General features: G+C 36.0%; 2 protein-coding genes across 2 annotated transcripts; one reads left to right on the forward strand and one right to left on the reverse strand.

Moving 5' to 3' along the window:
* The first annotated feature begins 134 nt into the window (after nucleotides 1-134).
* Nucleotides 135-610, forward strand: LOC127901240 (60S ribosomal protein L39-3). Its single transcript, XM_052438135.1, has 2 exons — nucleotides 135-203; nucleotides 299-610. Exons 1-2 carry the CDS (start codon nucleotides 201-203, stop codon nucleotides 449-451), a joined length of 156 nt encoding a protein of 51 aa, XP_052294095.1. The 5' UTR covers nucleotides 135-200; the 3' UTR covers nucleotides 452-610.
* A 762-nt stretch (nucleotides 611-1,372) lies between these two features.
* LOC102620914 (uncharacterized) lies at nucleotides 1,373-5,796 on the reverse strand. The gene is made up of 11 exons (XM_006478411.4): nucleotides 5,627-5,796; nucleotides 5,136-5,556; nucleotides 4,858-4,928; nucleotides 4,539-4,701; nucleotides 3,405-3,998; nucleotides 2,825-3,208; nucleotides 2,649-2,724; nucleotides 2,507-2,570; nucleotides 1,940-2,075; nucleotides 1,677-1,790; nucleotides 1,373-1,593 (listed from the first exon to the last, which is right to left on the reverse strand). Exons 1-11 carry the CDS (start codon nucleotides 5,734-5,736, stop codon nucleotides 1,528-1,530), a joined length of 2,199 nt encoding a protein of 732 aa, XP_006478474.2. The 5' UTR covers nucleotides 5,737-5,796; the 3' UTR covers nucleotides 1,373-1,527.
* Between the last annotated feature and the right edge of the window lie 10,109 nt (nucleotides 5,797-15,905).

A 15,905-nucleotide genomic window follows, 5' to 3' on the forward strand; every position in this document is an offset into this window, starting at 1 on the left:
TTTAAAAACATGAAAACTCACTGAGGAGTATAAATATTATCAATAAATATTATAGTCGTGATGTTATTTATTGTCATGTGAATGTTCAAAATTATAATATATTTTAAATGTGTACCAACTAAGCAAAATTCTTAATTATATCGACAGAGCATCAGCAGCGGCAGCTCGAATCTCTGGTCGCCGAAGCCCTAATCGCCAAAATGGTAAAAATCCTTCTCATATTCAATCTCCAAGTTACTGGGTCCATCTTGTTTTCGTTCTCCGAGGCCTAAGTGTGTTTTTGCACTTGTATGTGTAGCCATCACACAAGACTTTCATGATTAAGAAGAAGCTGGCGAAGAAGATGAGACAGAACAGGCCTATCCCTCACTGGATCCGTATGCGAACTGACAACACTATCAGGTATAATGCGAAGCGTAGGCACTGGCGCCGCACCAAGTTAGGATTTTAAGATGGATGAATTGAGTTTGAGCTTTTGTTTAAGAGCTTTTACTTTGCAAAACTTGAAATTTGGGATTTTTCAATTTTCGGAGCTAATGAGAGAGAGAGACTCTTGGTTTGAAATTTGTAGTATGTTCTTATGTTTCAACTTAATTAGCTTAGATTGAGATGTTTAAGTTCCAAAAAAAAAAAAAGCAAAATTCTTAATTACGTCCTGGGGTAAACTTTCCTACTTAGTCTTTCTGCATTACGCGATGATCAATTTATCGATCCTCTTGTGTCATCGATGGAATGTTTTGTTTGCTTGATATATTAGTGCATTATGTTGGTTCATTATCTGTGATGGTGCATTGTTTTTGTTACTCGCCGCTTGGAGTGTCTTTTTTCTCAGCTTGGTGGAATATCTGAAGGCGTGTTAATTTTTGTTAATTGATTTTCAGAGTGAGTGTGCTAATTGATTTTTAGAAGTGTGTGCGCTAATGTTTTTGAGATATTTTATCGAAATAAGCCCGGAAAATGATTGGATAATATCGATTCTACTGCTCTTTTTGCCATTCAAAAATTAGTTATCAATTTTCTGCTTGGTAATGATTTGAGTTGACATTGATGAAATTAATGTTGCGCTTCTATCTTTAGTTAATTTATTTATTTATTTAATTTTATTTTTTTATTGAAATTGTGGAGACATCAGTAATTTTTTTTTTCAATTGGTTCAATTTAACTGTTGTCTTAAATATTAGATTAATGACCTTATATACATCCCGAATGTTTATTCTAAAAATTTATTTCAGATGATGTGACATTTATTAATTAGATGATAAAATAATAGAACTAATTTACTTTATAAATAACTTAATGGACAAACGCATCACAGACAACGCATTTGAGATAAAATTTAAAATATAAATCTAATATTCTATCATTACTTGTTTAATTTTACTAAAAGTTAGAGACACAACTAATCTCTTATTTAAATTTAAAAAAAAAATTCCGTCACATTTGTTGAAAAAAGAAAAGAAAAGAAATAGAACTGTCTCCGGTTCCAGAACTTTTCCTAACATTTTCATTCTTTCAAATCCACATCAACTACTCAATCCAAGAAGCTCCCAACATTTTTGCCATAAAGCCATAGGAATCAGCAGCTTCATTAATCTGCAATAATATATGGAAGTCCAAGGTAAATAGCAAATAAGGAATCAACTACACAAAAACAAGTAAAAATAAGATTAAATTACCATATTCTGTGTTGGACGTCCAGCTCCATGTCCAGCCTTGCACTCGATGCGACCGAGTATTGGATTGGTCTGAGGGCTATTTTCCAAGCTCGTGCACAAAACATATTGCATAGTCTGAGAATAAATAGAACGAAGGAAGCATGAAATAGTCGCCCATTGATCACAGGCTAACCATGCGGAGGCATAGGCTTTGCAGAGGAAGAAATAAATGCAAAAAACATAAGACAACAAAACAATACATAATTTCATAATTAAGGACTCACCGCCAATAACTTCAACGAGTGCAAAGGCACAACACGATCATCATGATCAGCTGTCAATAGTAGGGTAGATGGGTATTGAGATGGTTTATCAGGGTCCTGTTCCCATGGTCTTCTGACATTATGTAATGGGGAGTACCTACAGAATATAAATGTGATAAAATGAGCATATAAACTAATAGCTTATAAAAAGAAGTTGAAAGAAAGTCAGACACTAATCAGTTACCAAGTGACAAGAGAGCACATTTTTTATTGTCACAGATAAGTGATCAAATGACATAAGGTGCTATGTCATGCTGATAAAAATAATATTCTGAATCAAAGCAACACAAGTTCTTGAGCTCATAAGAAAGGAAAAAGGGGAAGTGGTTGCGCATTCTGTGAAATTGACCAAAGTTAACCACCTCTACACGGTATTAGGTTTTGCAAGGGAAAAGGGTTTTTCATCAATTGCTAGATTGGGTGTAGAAAACATTTAACATTTCAGAGATTTAGAACTTTGGACTTAAATACATAAAAGCCTATCACCAGTGCACAATATTTTTGGACAGGGAACAAGGTTTTACTCACTTGATTAGCCAATCAAACTCTTCCTTCTTCTCTGGACAACCGTATTCAGAAAACCCAGCATGACCTACAAAGCAAATCTTGATTGAGTACATATACAATAGTTAAATTTTTGCATTGCTTAGCTAAAAAGATTTACACTAACCTATGGTAAACTTGTGGAGCCGAAGCATGTCCATCACACCAACATGAGCCAGTGCACAACCAAAAAGATCAGGTCTCTGTAATAAGAGGGAAAAAAATTACCGATGCTATTTTATGAATTCAATACGATAATAACCACAGAAAACTGAAAAATACAAAATCAACTAAGCAATCCACCTGATTTATGCAAGCCCCAATAAGAAGCCCGCCATTGCTTTCTCCTTCAATACACAACTTTCTAGACTGGGTATAACCAGCAGATATTAGATACTGGGAAGCAGAAATGAAATCATCAAAGCAATTCTGCTTCTTTGCAAGTGCACCGTCTTTATGCCACTCCTCTCCATACTCTCCACCGCCTCGGATGTTGGTAATGCAGAAGACAGCACCAAGATGCCTCATGAGAACAGTACGACTGACACTAAATGAAGGTGTTATACTTGCGTTAAATCCACCATATCCATACAATAAACAAGGGTGCAATCCATCCAATTTGATATCCTTTTTGGCTACAATGAACATTGGTATCTTGGTACTACCGTCCTTACTAGGCACAAAAACCTGGAAATGATAAATCCAATCAGACACTGAACAAAATGCAGTTTGCCAAGAAAAAAAGAATTTGATTATACTGAAATTTCAAGGGAATGAAGCCCAGAAAAATAAAGCAATTAATATGACAGCCTAAAACTGAATGAACAATAAACTCTGAAAGCTGGCATCATCTATTTTTAATAGATAAACAACAGTCACCTACCTGATGAACATGGAACTCGGAGCGATCAAATCCAGGTACACTAGTCTCACGGAATATCTTCATTTCTGGAGTCTCACTTATTAAATTGCATTGATATATAATGCCAGGGGTAAGGAAACTAGTAAAACTAATAAAAACCACACTGTCAGCACGACGTACGGATTTCGCATTAACTGAGCCGATCTCAATTGGTAATTGGTGTAGCAGGGAACCGGTTTTCAAATCCCTTATCTGAAGAACATACTTCACGTCACTCAAGTAACTCAAAATCATTTGATTAAAATTAGCAGCAGATGCTGACTCGAGCACGTCTCTTTCTGCCTCTGGGACAACTTCAGACCAATTATTTGGCTCCCTGAGATCTACTCGGACTATTTTGTACTTTGGGGCATCTTTACTAGTGCGGAAGGTAAATACACTGTCGTCGTTTGCAACTACTTCATACTGTGCATCGAATCTATCCATTAGCTTAACAAATGGAAGCAAGCCATTGCTTTTCCTAAAACCTTCCAGACCTTCTGGCAGTGCAGACAGATCATAATAGTATACTTTGTTGACTTGATCAAAGTTCTCTCTTATATACATGACAAGGTACTGTTGAACAGAATAAAATGTGAAGTTAATTTACAACAGGTCCACAAAAATTTACAATTTTTTCCAATAACAATCCTAATCAGAATCAATTCAATCAGACCTGTATGCAATGAAAATACATATCATGCATCATAATAAATTCCCCATATAATTAACTTTAGTATTGGATGCTTCTCATTTCATAAAGTAACCTAATAACAGAATAACATGGGTATCTAAAATCTACATTTTCACTAAACAAGTAGTGACACAAATAAACCTCGTTTTAAAGAGTATCATCTTCTAAAAATATTATAGAAGAGAGGTTATTATTCTTTCATTATATCCCCTGCGGTGACCTTTGGATGTCAACCATGAATCAGCTTGCCAAAATTTGTGTATCATTAATGAAGCTTTGCATCAACTATTTCAGGTGGACAAACAAGAGCACAACCATACCATTAAAAAATAAATAAATAAATAAAGAACAGGGGCACCACTCAGACACAACATTTTGATCCAAAAAAGGCAAAAAGATTAAACCTATGAAGAGCTAGTCACCTGCCCGTCTTCTGTAACATGGCCAGAAAAAGTATACTTGGGATGTTCTGGGTCTTTCCAGCATAAAATATCTTCTGATTGTTCCGTACCCAGAAAATGATAGTAAAATTCGTGATAAAGGCTGGAATCAGTCTCTATTCCAGCATCTACAGCTTTGCCATCTCTAAAGAATTACACAGGAGAATAAAACAACTTTCACACCCTTAGGATAAAAAGTTAATAAATGCATGAAACAAAATTCATAAATTATCCATAATGTTTAAATATAAAGTCAAGAATTCAAATTCCACTGAGCTGACTAAATGGTGAAGATCCTTACTTGGGAGCTGGGTAACGGCTGTAGAAAAATCCTTTACTATCATGGGTCCAAGTAATACTTGTAAACTTAGCCTGTGATACAACACTCCGCAGCAAAAATAGTTGATTTGGCAGTTAAAAAAAAATATATATATATATAGTTGATTTGACAGGTGAAAATAAAAAAAAATTATATTATATAATAAATAAAGAAAAGCTTGTACGTATATGCGTACATTTAGCAATAATATTGTCAAAGGAAAAAATAACTAAAAACGAATGGGAGAAACAGAAACAGACCCAAGACAAAGTGTCAGCTTCAACAATGTGATCCTCAATGCGCATTAATTTGATAGTCACCCAATCACTTCCACTGTTACTAAGCGCATACGCCAAGTACTTAGCATCCTCACTAACCGAAACTGTAGTAATCGCCACCGTTCCATCTTCACTGAGCGTGTTCGGATCCAGCAACACTTTCGCTTCTGCATCCAAACTATCCTGCACATAAAGCACGCTTTGCGGTTGCAGCCCCGTATTATGAAAATAAAAATACTTATTCCCCCGCTTAAACGGCGCGTCGTATCGGGGACTGTCAAACAGCTTTGTTATCTTCTCCCGAAGCCTGTCCCTTACGTCACATTTGTTCAGCACCGAGTCTGTTAACTCCGCTTGCTTTTGTACAAAATCCTTTACCTCTTCCGCATCTGGATCCTCAAGCCTGCTCCAATAACATTGAAAAAATAAATGAATTCCGGTCAAAACAGATTTTGAATTATACATTTATTTACCATCTATAAGGGTCGGGGATTTTGAAGCCGTGATAATCATCGACAATGGACTCGTCTCTACGAGCAACCGGATATTGCAAGCTTTCGTCTATGCCAGTAAGTGAGCCCATGTCTGTTAAAGTCTTGGTTGGGAGGTGCCGCCCAAAGAAAGAAACAAAAGAGAAAGAAGAAAAAGTGGGCTGTCCGAAATGCTTGAAAAGGAAAATGGAAAAAGAAGCAGTTTGAAGAAGAAAAGGACGAACACGTTTTTGAAAAAGAGGAACACGGTTTTGACTTTTTTTGGCCATCATTTTGCTATAAATAGAGGTGGAAATGAAGAGCTGTAGTATTCCATTAAGAGAGAGCAATTTTTTAGAGGCATTTTTTTGAGAGAGGTTAGAGAGTTTGAAATTATAAGATTTTGTTATAGTGATTTGAGAGTTTGGGTGTATTGGGGTTTTGGGAAGTGAACTAAAATACTATAATACTTGGAACTCCTTTTTATTAGTAAAATATTTCCTTCTGTTTTTGCCCGTGGACGTAGGCTAAAAGCCGAACCACGTAATTTCTGGTGTCTATTTTTGTGCTTGTTCTTTATTTTTCTTCCAATTTTATTTTAGCTGCGTGTCTACTGCACCCACCAATTTCCTAACAGTGGTATCAGAGCCATTGGTTGTAGTTTTTGGAGTCGGGGGTATTGTTCACGTATGGGGTACTATTCACGTATACGACACTATTCATGTATACGGCACTGTTCACATATACAGTATTATTCACGTATACGATACTATTCACGTATACGATACTATTCACGTATATGATACTATTCACGTATAAGGTACTATTCACGTGAAACGGTGAGAGCGATCCAAGAATTTTACGGTGTAAAGTAGGGAATAGTGGTGTGAGTAAAACAACTGTGTGGTTTTGTACATGTCTAGGAAAGTTCTGTCACAAAGGCGATAAGAGTTTAAGGAGTTTGGGTTTTAAGTGGGACCATTGTGACCCCTCCAGTCTTTCCTGGGAACTTTCCCGGTGTGCATTCTCACACATACTTACAACTATTCAGGGTGGTACACTAGCTTATGTGTGGTATTTATCAACAAAATGGCGACAAAGTATGAAATTGAGAAATTTAACGGAAATAATTTTTCGTTGTGGAAAATGAAGATAAAAGCTGTATTGAGGAAAAATAATTGCTTGGCAGCAATTGGAGAAAGGCCCATGGAGATAACTGATGACAAGTGGAATGAGGTAGACGACAACGCCATTTCTGATCGACACTTGGCACTTGCAGATGGAGTATTATTCAGTGTGGCAGAGAAAAATACAGCGAAGGAAATATGGGATACTCTTACAAAATTGTACGAGGCCAAGTCACTACACAATAAAATCTTCTTGAAGAGGAGACTTTATACTCTTCGAATGACGGAATCTACAATGGTGACTGACCACATCAACACCTTGAAGACTCTATTTTCACAACTCACAACGTTGGGTCATAATATAAAGGAGAATGAACGTGCAGAGCTTCTACTTCAAAGTCTACCAGATTCATATGATCAACTCATCATCAATCTAACGAACAATAATCCAGCGGACAGTCTAGTTTTCGACGATGTTGCAGCCTCCGTATTAAATGAGGAGAGTAGGCGGAAAAATAAGGAAAACAGACAAGCAAGTTCGCAGCAAGCGGAGGCACTATCGGTGACGAGAGGGAGAACAACGGAACGTGACCCCAGTGGGAGTCAAAATCATGGTAGATCAAAATCCAGAAGTAAGAAGAATGTTAAATGCTACAATTATGGCAAGAAAGGGCACGTCAAGAAAGAGTGTTGGAGTAACCAGAAGAGAAGAGAGGGCAAAGAACCTGAGTCATCAAATGCTCAGGGGTGTGTAGCAAGTACCTCGGATGATGGCGAAATTCTCTACAGCGAGGCAACAACTATTTCAGAAGGCAGAAAACGACTATCTGATGTCTGGCTTATAGACTTAGGAGCTACCTAACACATGACCTCTCGGAGAGAATGGTTCCACACATATGAACCTATCTCAGGAGGATCTGTATATATAAGAAATGATCATGCATTGGAGATCGCTGGTATTGGTACTATCAAAATAAAAATATTTGATGGTATAATTCGCACAATTGGGGAGATACGACATGTCAACGGCCTGAAGAAAAATCTATTGTCTTTGGGACAAATGGATAGTCATGGGTACAAAACTCATGTGGAGAATGGAATTATGAAGATCATTAAAGGCGCACTTGTATTGATGAAGGCAGAAAAGATCGTTGCTAATCTATTCATGCTTAAAAGGAGAAACACTACAGGAGGCTGATACGTATGTCACGTCAAATGGAGAAGAGTCAACGATGATGTGGCATCTCAAACTTGGCCACATGTCAGAACAAAGTTTGAAGATTCTCTCTGAGCGAAAATTGCTTCCAGGGCTCAAATCGGTAAGTTTACCATTTTGCGAGCATTGTGTTATAAGTAAGGAGTATAGTTTAAAATTCAGTAGATCTATTGCTAGAAGTAAATACATTCTAGACTTGATTCATTCTGATGTTTGGGAATCACCGGATATATCCATGGGAGGTGCAAAGTACATGGTGACTTTCATTGATGATTATTCCAGAAGATGTTGGGTGTATCTAATTAAGAAAAAGTCAGATGTATTTCCAGTGTTTAAAGAATACAAAGCGCGAGTGGAACTTGAATCTGGTAAAAAGATCAAGTGCTTAAGGACAGATAATGGTGGAGAGTATACAGACGGCGAGTTTCTTGCTTTCTGTAAGCAAGAAGGTATTCAGAGGCAATTCACGGTGGCATACACTCCTCAACAAAATGGAGTGGCAGAGTGGATGAATAGAACTCTTACAGAACGAATAAGAGCTATGTTGAGGACTGCTGGTCTACCCAATTCATTCTGGACAGAAGCAGCCAAAACTACCTGTTATATAGTAAATCGATCGTCATCTACAACTATTGGGTTGAAGACAGCGATGGAGATGTGGACTGGAAAGCCAGCTGATTATTTCTACCTACATGCATTTGAATGTCCTGTGTACGTGATGTACAATGCCCAAGAAAGAATAAAGCTGAATCCAAAATCTAGAAGATGTATCTTTTTAGGGTATGCTGATGGAGTAAAGAGGTATCGTCTGTGGGACCCTACTGCCCACAAGATCGTCATCAGCAGAGATGTTATCTTTATAGAAGATAGCAGTGTAAAAGAAAAGTCAAAGACTATATCAGTATATGTGGAAAATAATCCAAAAGATTCAGATTCTTCTGAAGTAGCACCAGAGCACGAAGAACAAGAACCAGTCGAGTCTGAGGCTCCAGAAGTTCATCGGTCAACTCGTGAGAGACGACCGCCGGCGTGGCACTCGGAGTATGTCACAGAGATCAATGTTGCATACTGTCTTCTAACAGAGGATGGAGAGCCATCAACTTTCCATGAAGCTTTGGAAAGCTCAGATATTGCTTTATGAATGACAGCAATGCAGGAAGAAATTGAAGCTTTACATAAGAACAAGACATAGGAACTTGTACCACTACCACGTGGAAGAAAAACTATTGGAAACAAATGGGTCTACAAGATCAAATGTGATGGTAATGACCAAGTGGAGCAGTATCGTGCGAGATTGGTGGTGAAAGGATATGCTCAGAAAGAAGGTATTGACTTCAATGAGATATTTTCACCGGTGGTTCGACTTACAACAGTCAGAATAGTCTTGGCAATGTGTGCTACATTTGACCTACATCTGGAGCAGTTAGATGTGAAAACTGCATTTCTTCATGGAGAACTTGAAGAAGAAATATATATGCTCCAACCAGAAGGTTTTGCAGAAACAGGAAATGAGAACTTGGTTTGCAGGTTGAACAAATCTCTATACGGTCTCAAACAGGCGCCGAGGTATTGGTATAAGAGATTTGATTCATTCATCAGTAGCCTTGGTTACAACAGACTCAGTTCAGACCATTGTGCATATTATAAAAAGTTTGAAGATAATGATTTCATTATTTTGTTGTTGTACGTGGATGATATGTTGGTAGCAGGCCCCAACAAAAATCGAGTCCAAGAATTGAAGGCACGATTGGCTAGGGAGTTTGAAATGAAGGACTTGGGACCAGCAAACAAGATTCTAGGGATGCAAATTCACCGAGACAGAAATAACATGAAGATCTGGGTTTCACAGAAGAATTACTTGAAGAAAATCTTGCGGCACTTCAACATGCAAGATTGTAAGTCAATTTCTACCCCACTTCTTGTTAATTTTAAATTATCCTCAAGTATGTGTCCTAGCAATGAAGCAGAGATGAATGAGATGTCTCGAGTACCGTATGCGTCAGTAGTGGGAAGTTTGATATTCGCTATGATATGTATTAGACCAGACATTGCACAAGCAGTGGGAGCAGTCAGTCGATACATGGCGAATCCTGGTGGAGAGCATTGGATAGCTGTGAAGAGGATTCTGAGATACATCAAAGGAACCTCAGATGTTGCATTATGTTATGGAAGATCAGAGTTTACTGTCAGGGGCTATGTGGATTTAGATTTTGCAGGAGGCCTTGATAAAAGGAAATCCACTACTAGTTATGTGTTTACATTTGCGGGAGCAGCTGTAAGCTGGGTTTCGAAATTGCAGACCGTTGTGGCTTTATCTACAACAGAAGCAGAATACATGGCAGCTACACAAGCCTGCAAGGAAGCTATTTGGATACAAAGATTATTGGAGGAGCTCAGGCACAAACAACAGAAAATTTCTGTGTTTTGTGACAGTCAGAGTGCCTTGCACATTGTAAGGAATCCAACCTTTCATTTCAGGACAAAGCACATAGGAGTTCAGTATCACTTCGTTCGAGAAGTAGTGGAAGATGGAAGTGTGGATTTACAGAAAATCCATACGAAGGAGAACCTAGCAGATGTTTTGACCAAGCCGATAAATACTGATAAGTTTGTCTAGAGTAGATCCTCTTGTGGCCTAGCAGCAATGTAGGCAACATGATTATGACGAAGCAGAAAGGATAGTGTGGAGATTGATTGATTCTCAATCAAATCTCCAAGTGGGAGAATGTTAAAGTCTTGGTTGGGAGGTGCCGCCCAAAGAAAGAAACAAAAGAGAAAGAAGAAAAAGAAGAAAGAAAGAAGAAAAAATGGGCTGGCCGAAATGCTTGAAAAGGAAAATGGAAAAAGAAACAGTTTGAAGAAGAAAAGGAGGAACACGGTTTTGAAAAAGAGGAACACGGTTTTGACTTTCTTGGCCATCATTTTGCTATAAATAGAAGTGCAAATGAAGAGCTGTAGTATTCCATTAAGAGAGAGCAATTTTTTTGAGGCATTTTTTTGAGAGAGTTTAGAGAGCTTGAAATTATAAGCTCTTGTTATAGTGATTTGAGAGTTTGGGTGTATTGGAGTTTTGGAAAGTGAGCTAAAATACTACAATACTTATAACTCCTTTTTACTAGTAAAATATTTCCTTCTGTTTTCGCCCGTGGACGTAGGCTAAAAGCCGAACCACGTAATTTCTGGTGTCTATTTTTGTGCTTGTTCTTTATTTTTCTTCCAATTTTATTTTAACTGCGTGTCTGCTTCACCCACCAATTTCCTAACAATGTCTACCAGGGAGATGTTTCTAATCACTTGTGTATGGTTAGCTTTGATTTGCCAGTGTCTTCGAGGACTAAAATTCGACTTATATAGTGCTCAACAGGTCACTAAGAGCAGATTTTGTAACCGCCCCACTTTGGATTCCTTTCTCAAATTACTTTCCAATCCCTTATTTGTTTTCCATTTTTAAACTTACTGTGCAGGATTGAATAGACTTTTCCCCGATTACATGCGCTGTAAAATTTAATGGCATAATCCTATTAGATTTTTCATTTAATAGCACAACTTAGTTTTCAAACTGAGTAAGTAACCGAAGCTAGGAGTGGACATGGTACACTAGGGGTGTTCAGAATCCGATCCGATCCGTTCAATCCGTCTGATCCGTAAAAATCCGATCCGTATAAATCTGATCCGTGGATTGGTGGATTGGATTGGATTGGAATTTTAAAAATCCGCAATTGGTGGATCGGATATGGATTTACTTCTGTGAATCCGCAAAAATCCGTGAATCCGCAAAAAAAATATTTATTTATTTATTTTAAAAATATTATAAATATGGTATTACATAATTATATAACCACCATAATATAATTTAGTCATTATTTAATAAAATTATAAAATATTAAATATTAAATCAATAATTAAAAAATTAAAATAAAGTAAAGTCATCAAGTAAAGTAACATAACAATCATTATCTAATAAAAATAAAAAATAAAAAATGATCAAATCGGTCAAAAATTATTGAAATAAAATCATCCTCATCCAAAACCAAAACGAAAGTTAAAGCTTTTGTCAAAAAAAAAAAAAGTAACAATGACATAAAGTCAAAAGTAAATTAGATAACGCCAAAAGCAACTAGCATTAGCAATTTAGCATAATGCAAAATCGCAAATCAGTGGTCACGACCTGCAAACGAAAAAAAACCCTAAGCTGCTTCTTGCTTCCCTGCCATCACAGTCACGCACGATTCCGACGAGTATTATTAAATCTTACCACGGTGTTTCTATCTCCTTCTCCAGGTACAGTACTCGTAAACATTCTCCTAATTTATTATTTTGATTTTATCTTCGATAACATTTGTTCTGATTTTTTATAATTATTATTATGTATCTTCTTTTTTGTCAATGGTGACTTAAGATAATGATTTTGATATATTTTTATTAATAATAAGGTTGTTGGGGATCGAGGGAGAGAATTATTTGTTGATTGCATGTTTTAATTCGGTTGCTTTTGCTTTTTGTTCTATGGTAAAACTGAATCTGTTAATTTCTTGTTTGATGGGCTATTTTTTAAAAAAATGAAGATTAAAGAGTTGTTGTGGGGGGTGGTTGAATCATGTTGCTTCTGTGGATCTAACAATCATATTGCCTTTTCTGGATGTAACACACGAATTTCGTGATTTTTCTTTTTGAATTAGCTTCTTTTACTTTTCCTAACTAAACTCTTTTAAGCTTAATTTGTTCCTGTCATTTGTCGTAATTAATTCTAATGATTTTTCATATTGGTGGTGTAGATGACTTCTCAATTTGATAAAGGAAAATGTATAGCTGTAGATTCAGCCCCCCCAAGTTCTAAATCATCCAGTAATGCTGAAGGTACACCCAATAAATCCACTACTTCAGAAGCTTTAGAGCATTTTATCCAATTAAGTTCTGATCCACTGCATCCTAGATTCAAATGTCGATATTGTGGAAAAGAATATAAATGTGGTTTTAATAAAGGAACATCTAATTTATTGGGTCATATAAGAGAGGGATGTCTAAAATATCCTGGTCGAGCTCGAGTGGACAAAAAACAAAAAACTTTGTCTTACCAACCAGTGAAAATTGGAGAGTCATGTAGCCTTGTATCAACGACCTATAGTGTTGAGGCTTGTAGGGAAGCAATTGCTAAGTTTATTATAAAAGATGAGATGTCATTTAGAGTTGTAGAGGGTGAAGGGTTTAGGGAAATGTTGGGAGTTTTTGAAAATAGATTTAAAGTACCATCTCGCACTACTATTGCTCGTGATATTTTGCAACTTTACAAAAAAACAAAGAAATATTTGACTGATTTTTTTGTTAGTAGTCATCAAAGAGTTTGCCTCACTACATCTTTGTTATATGTGTCTTACAGCTCACTTTATTGATAATAATTGGACATTGCACAAAAAAATATTGAATTTTTGTCAAGTTGCTGACCATAAAGGTGAAACAATTGGTAGGCAAATTGAAACATGCCTATTAGATTGGGGTATTGAGAGAGTTTTTACAGTAACGGTTGATAATGCTTCTTCTAATGATGGTGTTGTCTTTTATTTGTCAAAAGTTGTGAACAATTGGAATAGTGCAATCTTAGGGGGTCAAAATATGCATTTGAGGTGTAGTGCACACATATTAAATCTCATTGTTGCAGAAGGGTTAAAAGAGTATCATCAGTCGATTTCTAAGATTCGCAATGTTGTAAGATTTGTTAGATCTTCACCTTCTAGGACACAAAAGTTTAAGGCATATGCAGAGCGAGAGAAAATTTCTTCAAATAAGTTGTTGTGTCTAGATGTCGTAACTAGATGGAATTCCACTTTTTTCATGTTAGAGGCTGCTGAAAAGTATGAAAAAGTATTTGATCGGTTAGAGCTTCATGATGCACAATACATTCGTGAGTTTTGTTTGAGCGAGCCAAAAACGTGTCCTTCATCAATTGATTGGGAATATGCTCGTTATTTCATTAAATTCTTGAAGGTTTTTCATGATGCCACTTTGACATTTTCGGGTTCTTTATATGTGACATCCAATAATGTTTTGCGCCAATTATGTTTGATTCATACACAATTGCAAGCTTGGAGGGATAGTAAGGATTTATTTTGAAGATAATGGCTGAAAATATGTAAAAGAAGTATGATAAGTATTGGGGAAATTATGAAACAATCAACCCTTATTTGTTTGTTTCTATTTTGCCTGAGCCTCGACATAAAGAACGGTTTTTGAGATATTGTTTGGTGAATTTAAAGCTAATGAGTTGGTTGTTAAAGTGCGGAATAATTTACATAGTTTATATGAGGAATACAAATTGCTTTATGGTGATGATGTGGAAGTAATGGATGCTGTCAATGATGAAAAAGATTTAGAGGTTGATACTGAGGTTGATGCTAGGCAAATGTTTGATTCGGGTTATATGAGGATTTTAAAAGACAACATTTTTGTAGAGTGCAAAACAGAAGTGGATCTTTACTTATTAGAATCATGTGAGAACCCAGAAAATGAGAGTTTTGATGTTTTGGATTGGTGGAAGATTAATTCTTCCAAATATCCAATTTTGTCTTATATTGCTCGAGATATTTTGGCCATGCCTGTTTCCACTGTGGCATCTGAGTCAGCATTTAGCACTGGTGGGCGTGTTCTTGATCCACATCGGTGCTCACTATCTACAAGGACGGTGGAGGCATTAATTTGCACACAAAATTGGCTACGTTCAACTCCGATAAATCTTGATGAAGCAATAGATGAGATTGAACATATTGAGACAGGTAAAATGTAACAATTTAACTTTAATTTTATTTTTTGATTATTATTTGACTTTATATTGTTATTCTATTTTAAAAATTGACATTTTTCTTATCTTATACGTACAGAGATTTTGGGAGCTGACAAGAACATATTTGATGAAGCTTGATGGCATTTGATGGGATATAAGGGTAAATATTTATTAATTTATTTATTAAATAAATTTTTTTATTTAATAAATTTTTTATTTGTTATTTATATCAATTATGTTTATTTTGTTTAGGCTAAAATACGAAACACAAATTAGAGATGGAAGTTTTTCCTTTTGGTGTGTTTTATTTTGAGACTTTCAATGTATTATTGTGGCTTTATTTGAACAATTAATTTTGATATTATATTAATATATTATTGTAATTTTATTTGAACAATTAATTTTGGTATGTTATATTTTAAAACTTTAAACGTATTATTATAGTTTTATTTAAACAATTAATCTCGATGTGTTATATTTTAAAATTTTGAATGTATTATTAAAACAAACAATTAATTTGTTTAAATTTTATTTAATTTTAAATTTAATTGGTAGTGAAATTATTTTATTTTGCAAATCAATTCGTAAAATGATAGATTTGGATATGGATTGAGTTAAATCTGCATCTGATCCGCAGACGTATGGATTGGATATGGATTGAGTCAAATTCGTATCCGATCCGTAGATGTATGGATTGGATTTGGATTGAATTTAATCAATCCGTGGATTGGATTGGATTGGATTGAAAAATTATAATCCGTAAAATCATGAATCGGATATGGATTGATGTCCAATCCGTAAAATCCGATCCGCGAACACCCCTATGGTACACGCCCAAGATGTTTATGAAATGCAAGTTATGCAACCCAAGAGGGGGGGTGAATTGAGATTTTAAATTTTATGCAATACAATTCGCACAACAATTTAATCTACCGCCTTAATCAAATCAAAAACAATAAATTCAATCAAGTACAATATTAAAAGAGTAAGGGAAGAGAAAACGAACACAAGGATTTTTACGTGGTTCGGCTATCCCCGCCTACGTCCACGCCTCCAAGCTCACCCGGCTTGAGGATTTCACTATCCAAGCCTCCCAAGGCTTCAAATGTTTACAATTGACTTCCAAGGTGTCAATGAACCTTTACAACAAGAGATTATATCCCC

The sequence above is a fragment of the Citrus sinensis genome, chromosome 3 (genome assembly GCF_022201045.2).
Source record: "Citrus sinensis cultivar Valencia sweet orange chromosome 3, DVS_A1.0, whole genome shotgun sequence".
NCBI lineage: Eukaryota > Viridiplantae > Streptophyta > Magnoliopsida > Sapindales > Rutaceae > Citrus > Citrus sinensis.

Bases quoted from the DNA above. Each gene is read 5' to 3' on its own strand.
- LOC102620914 (XM_006478411.4), bottom strand. From the start codon at position 5,736: ATGGGCTCACTTACTGGCATAGACGAAAGCTTGCAATATCCGGTTGCT. The intron at 2,571-2,648 runs GTTAGTGTAAAT...TTTGCTTTGTAG, and splicing joins GCTCCACAAGTTTACCATAG to GTCATGCTGGGTTTTCTGAA. The intron at 1,594-1,676 runs GTAATTTAATCT...ATATTATTGCAG, and splicing joins GACGTCCAACACAGAATATG to ATTAATGAAGCTGCTGATTC.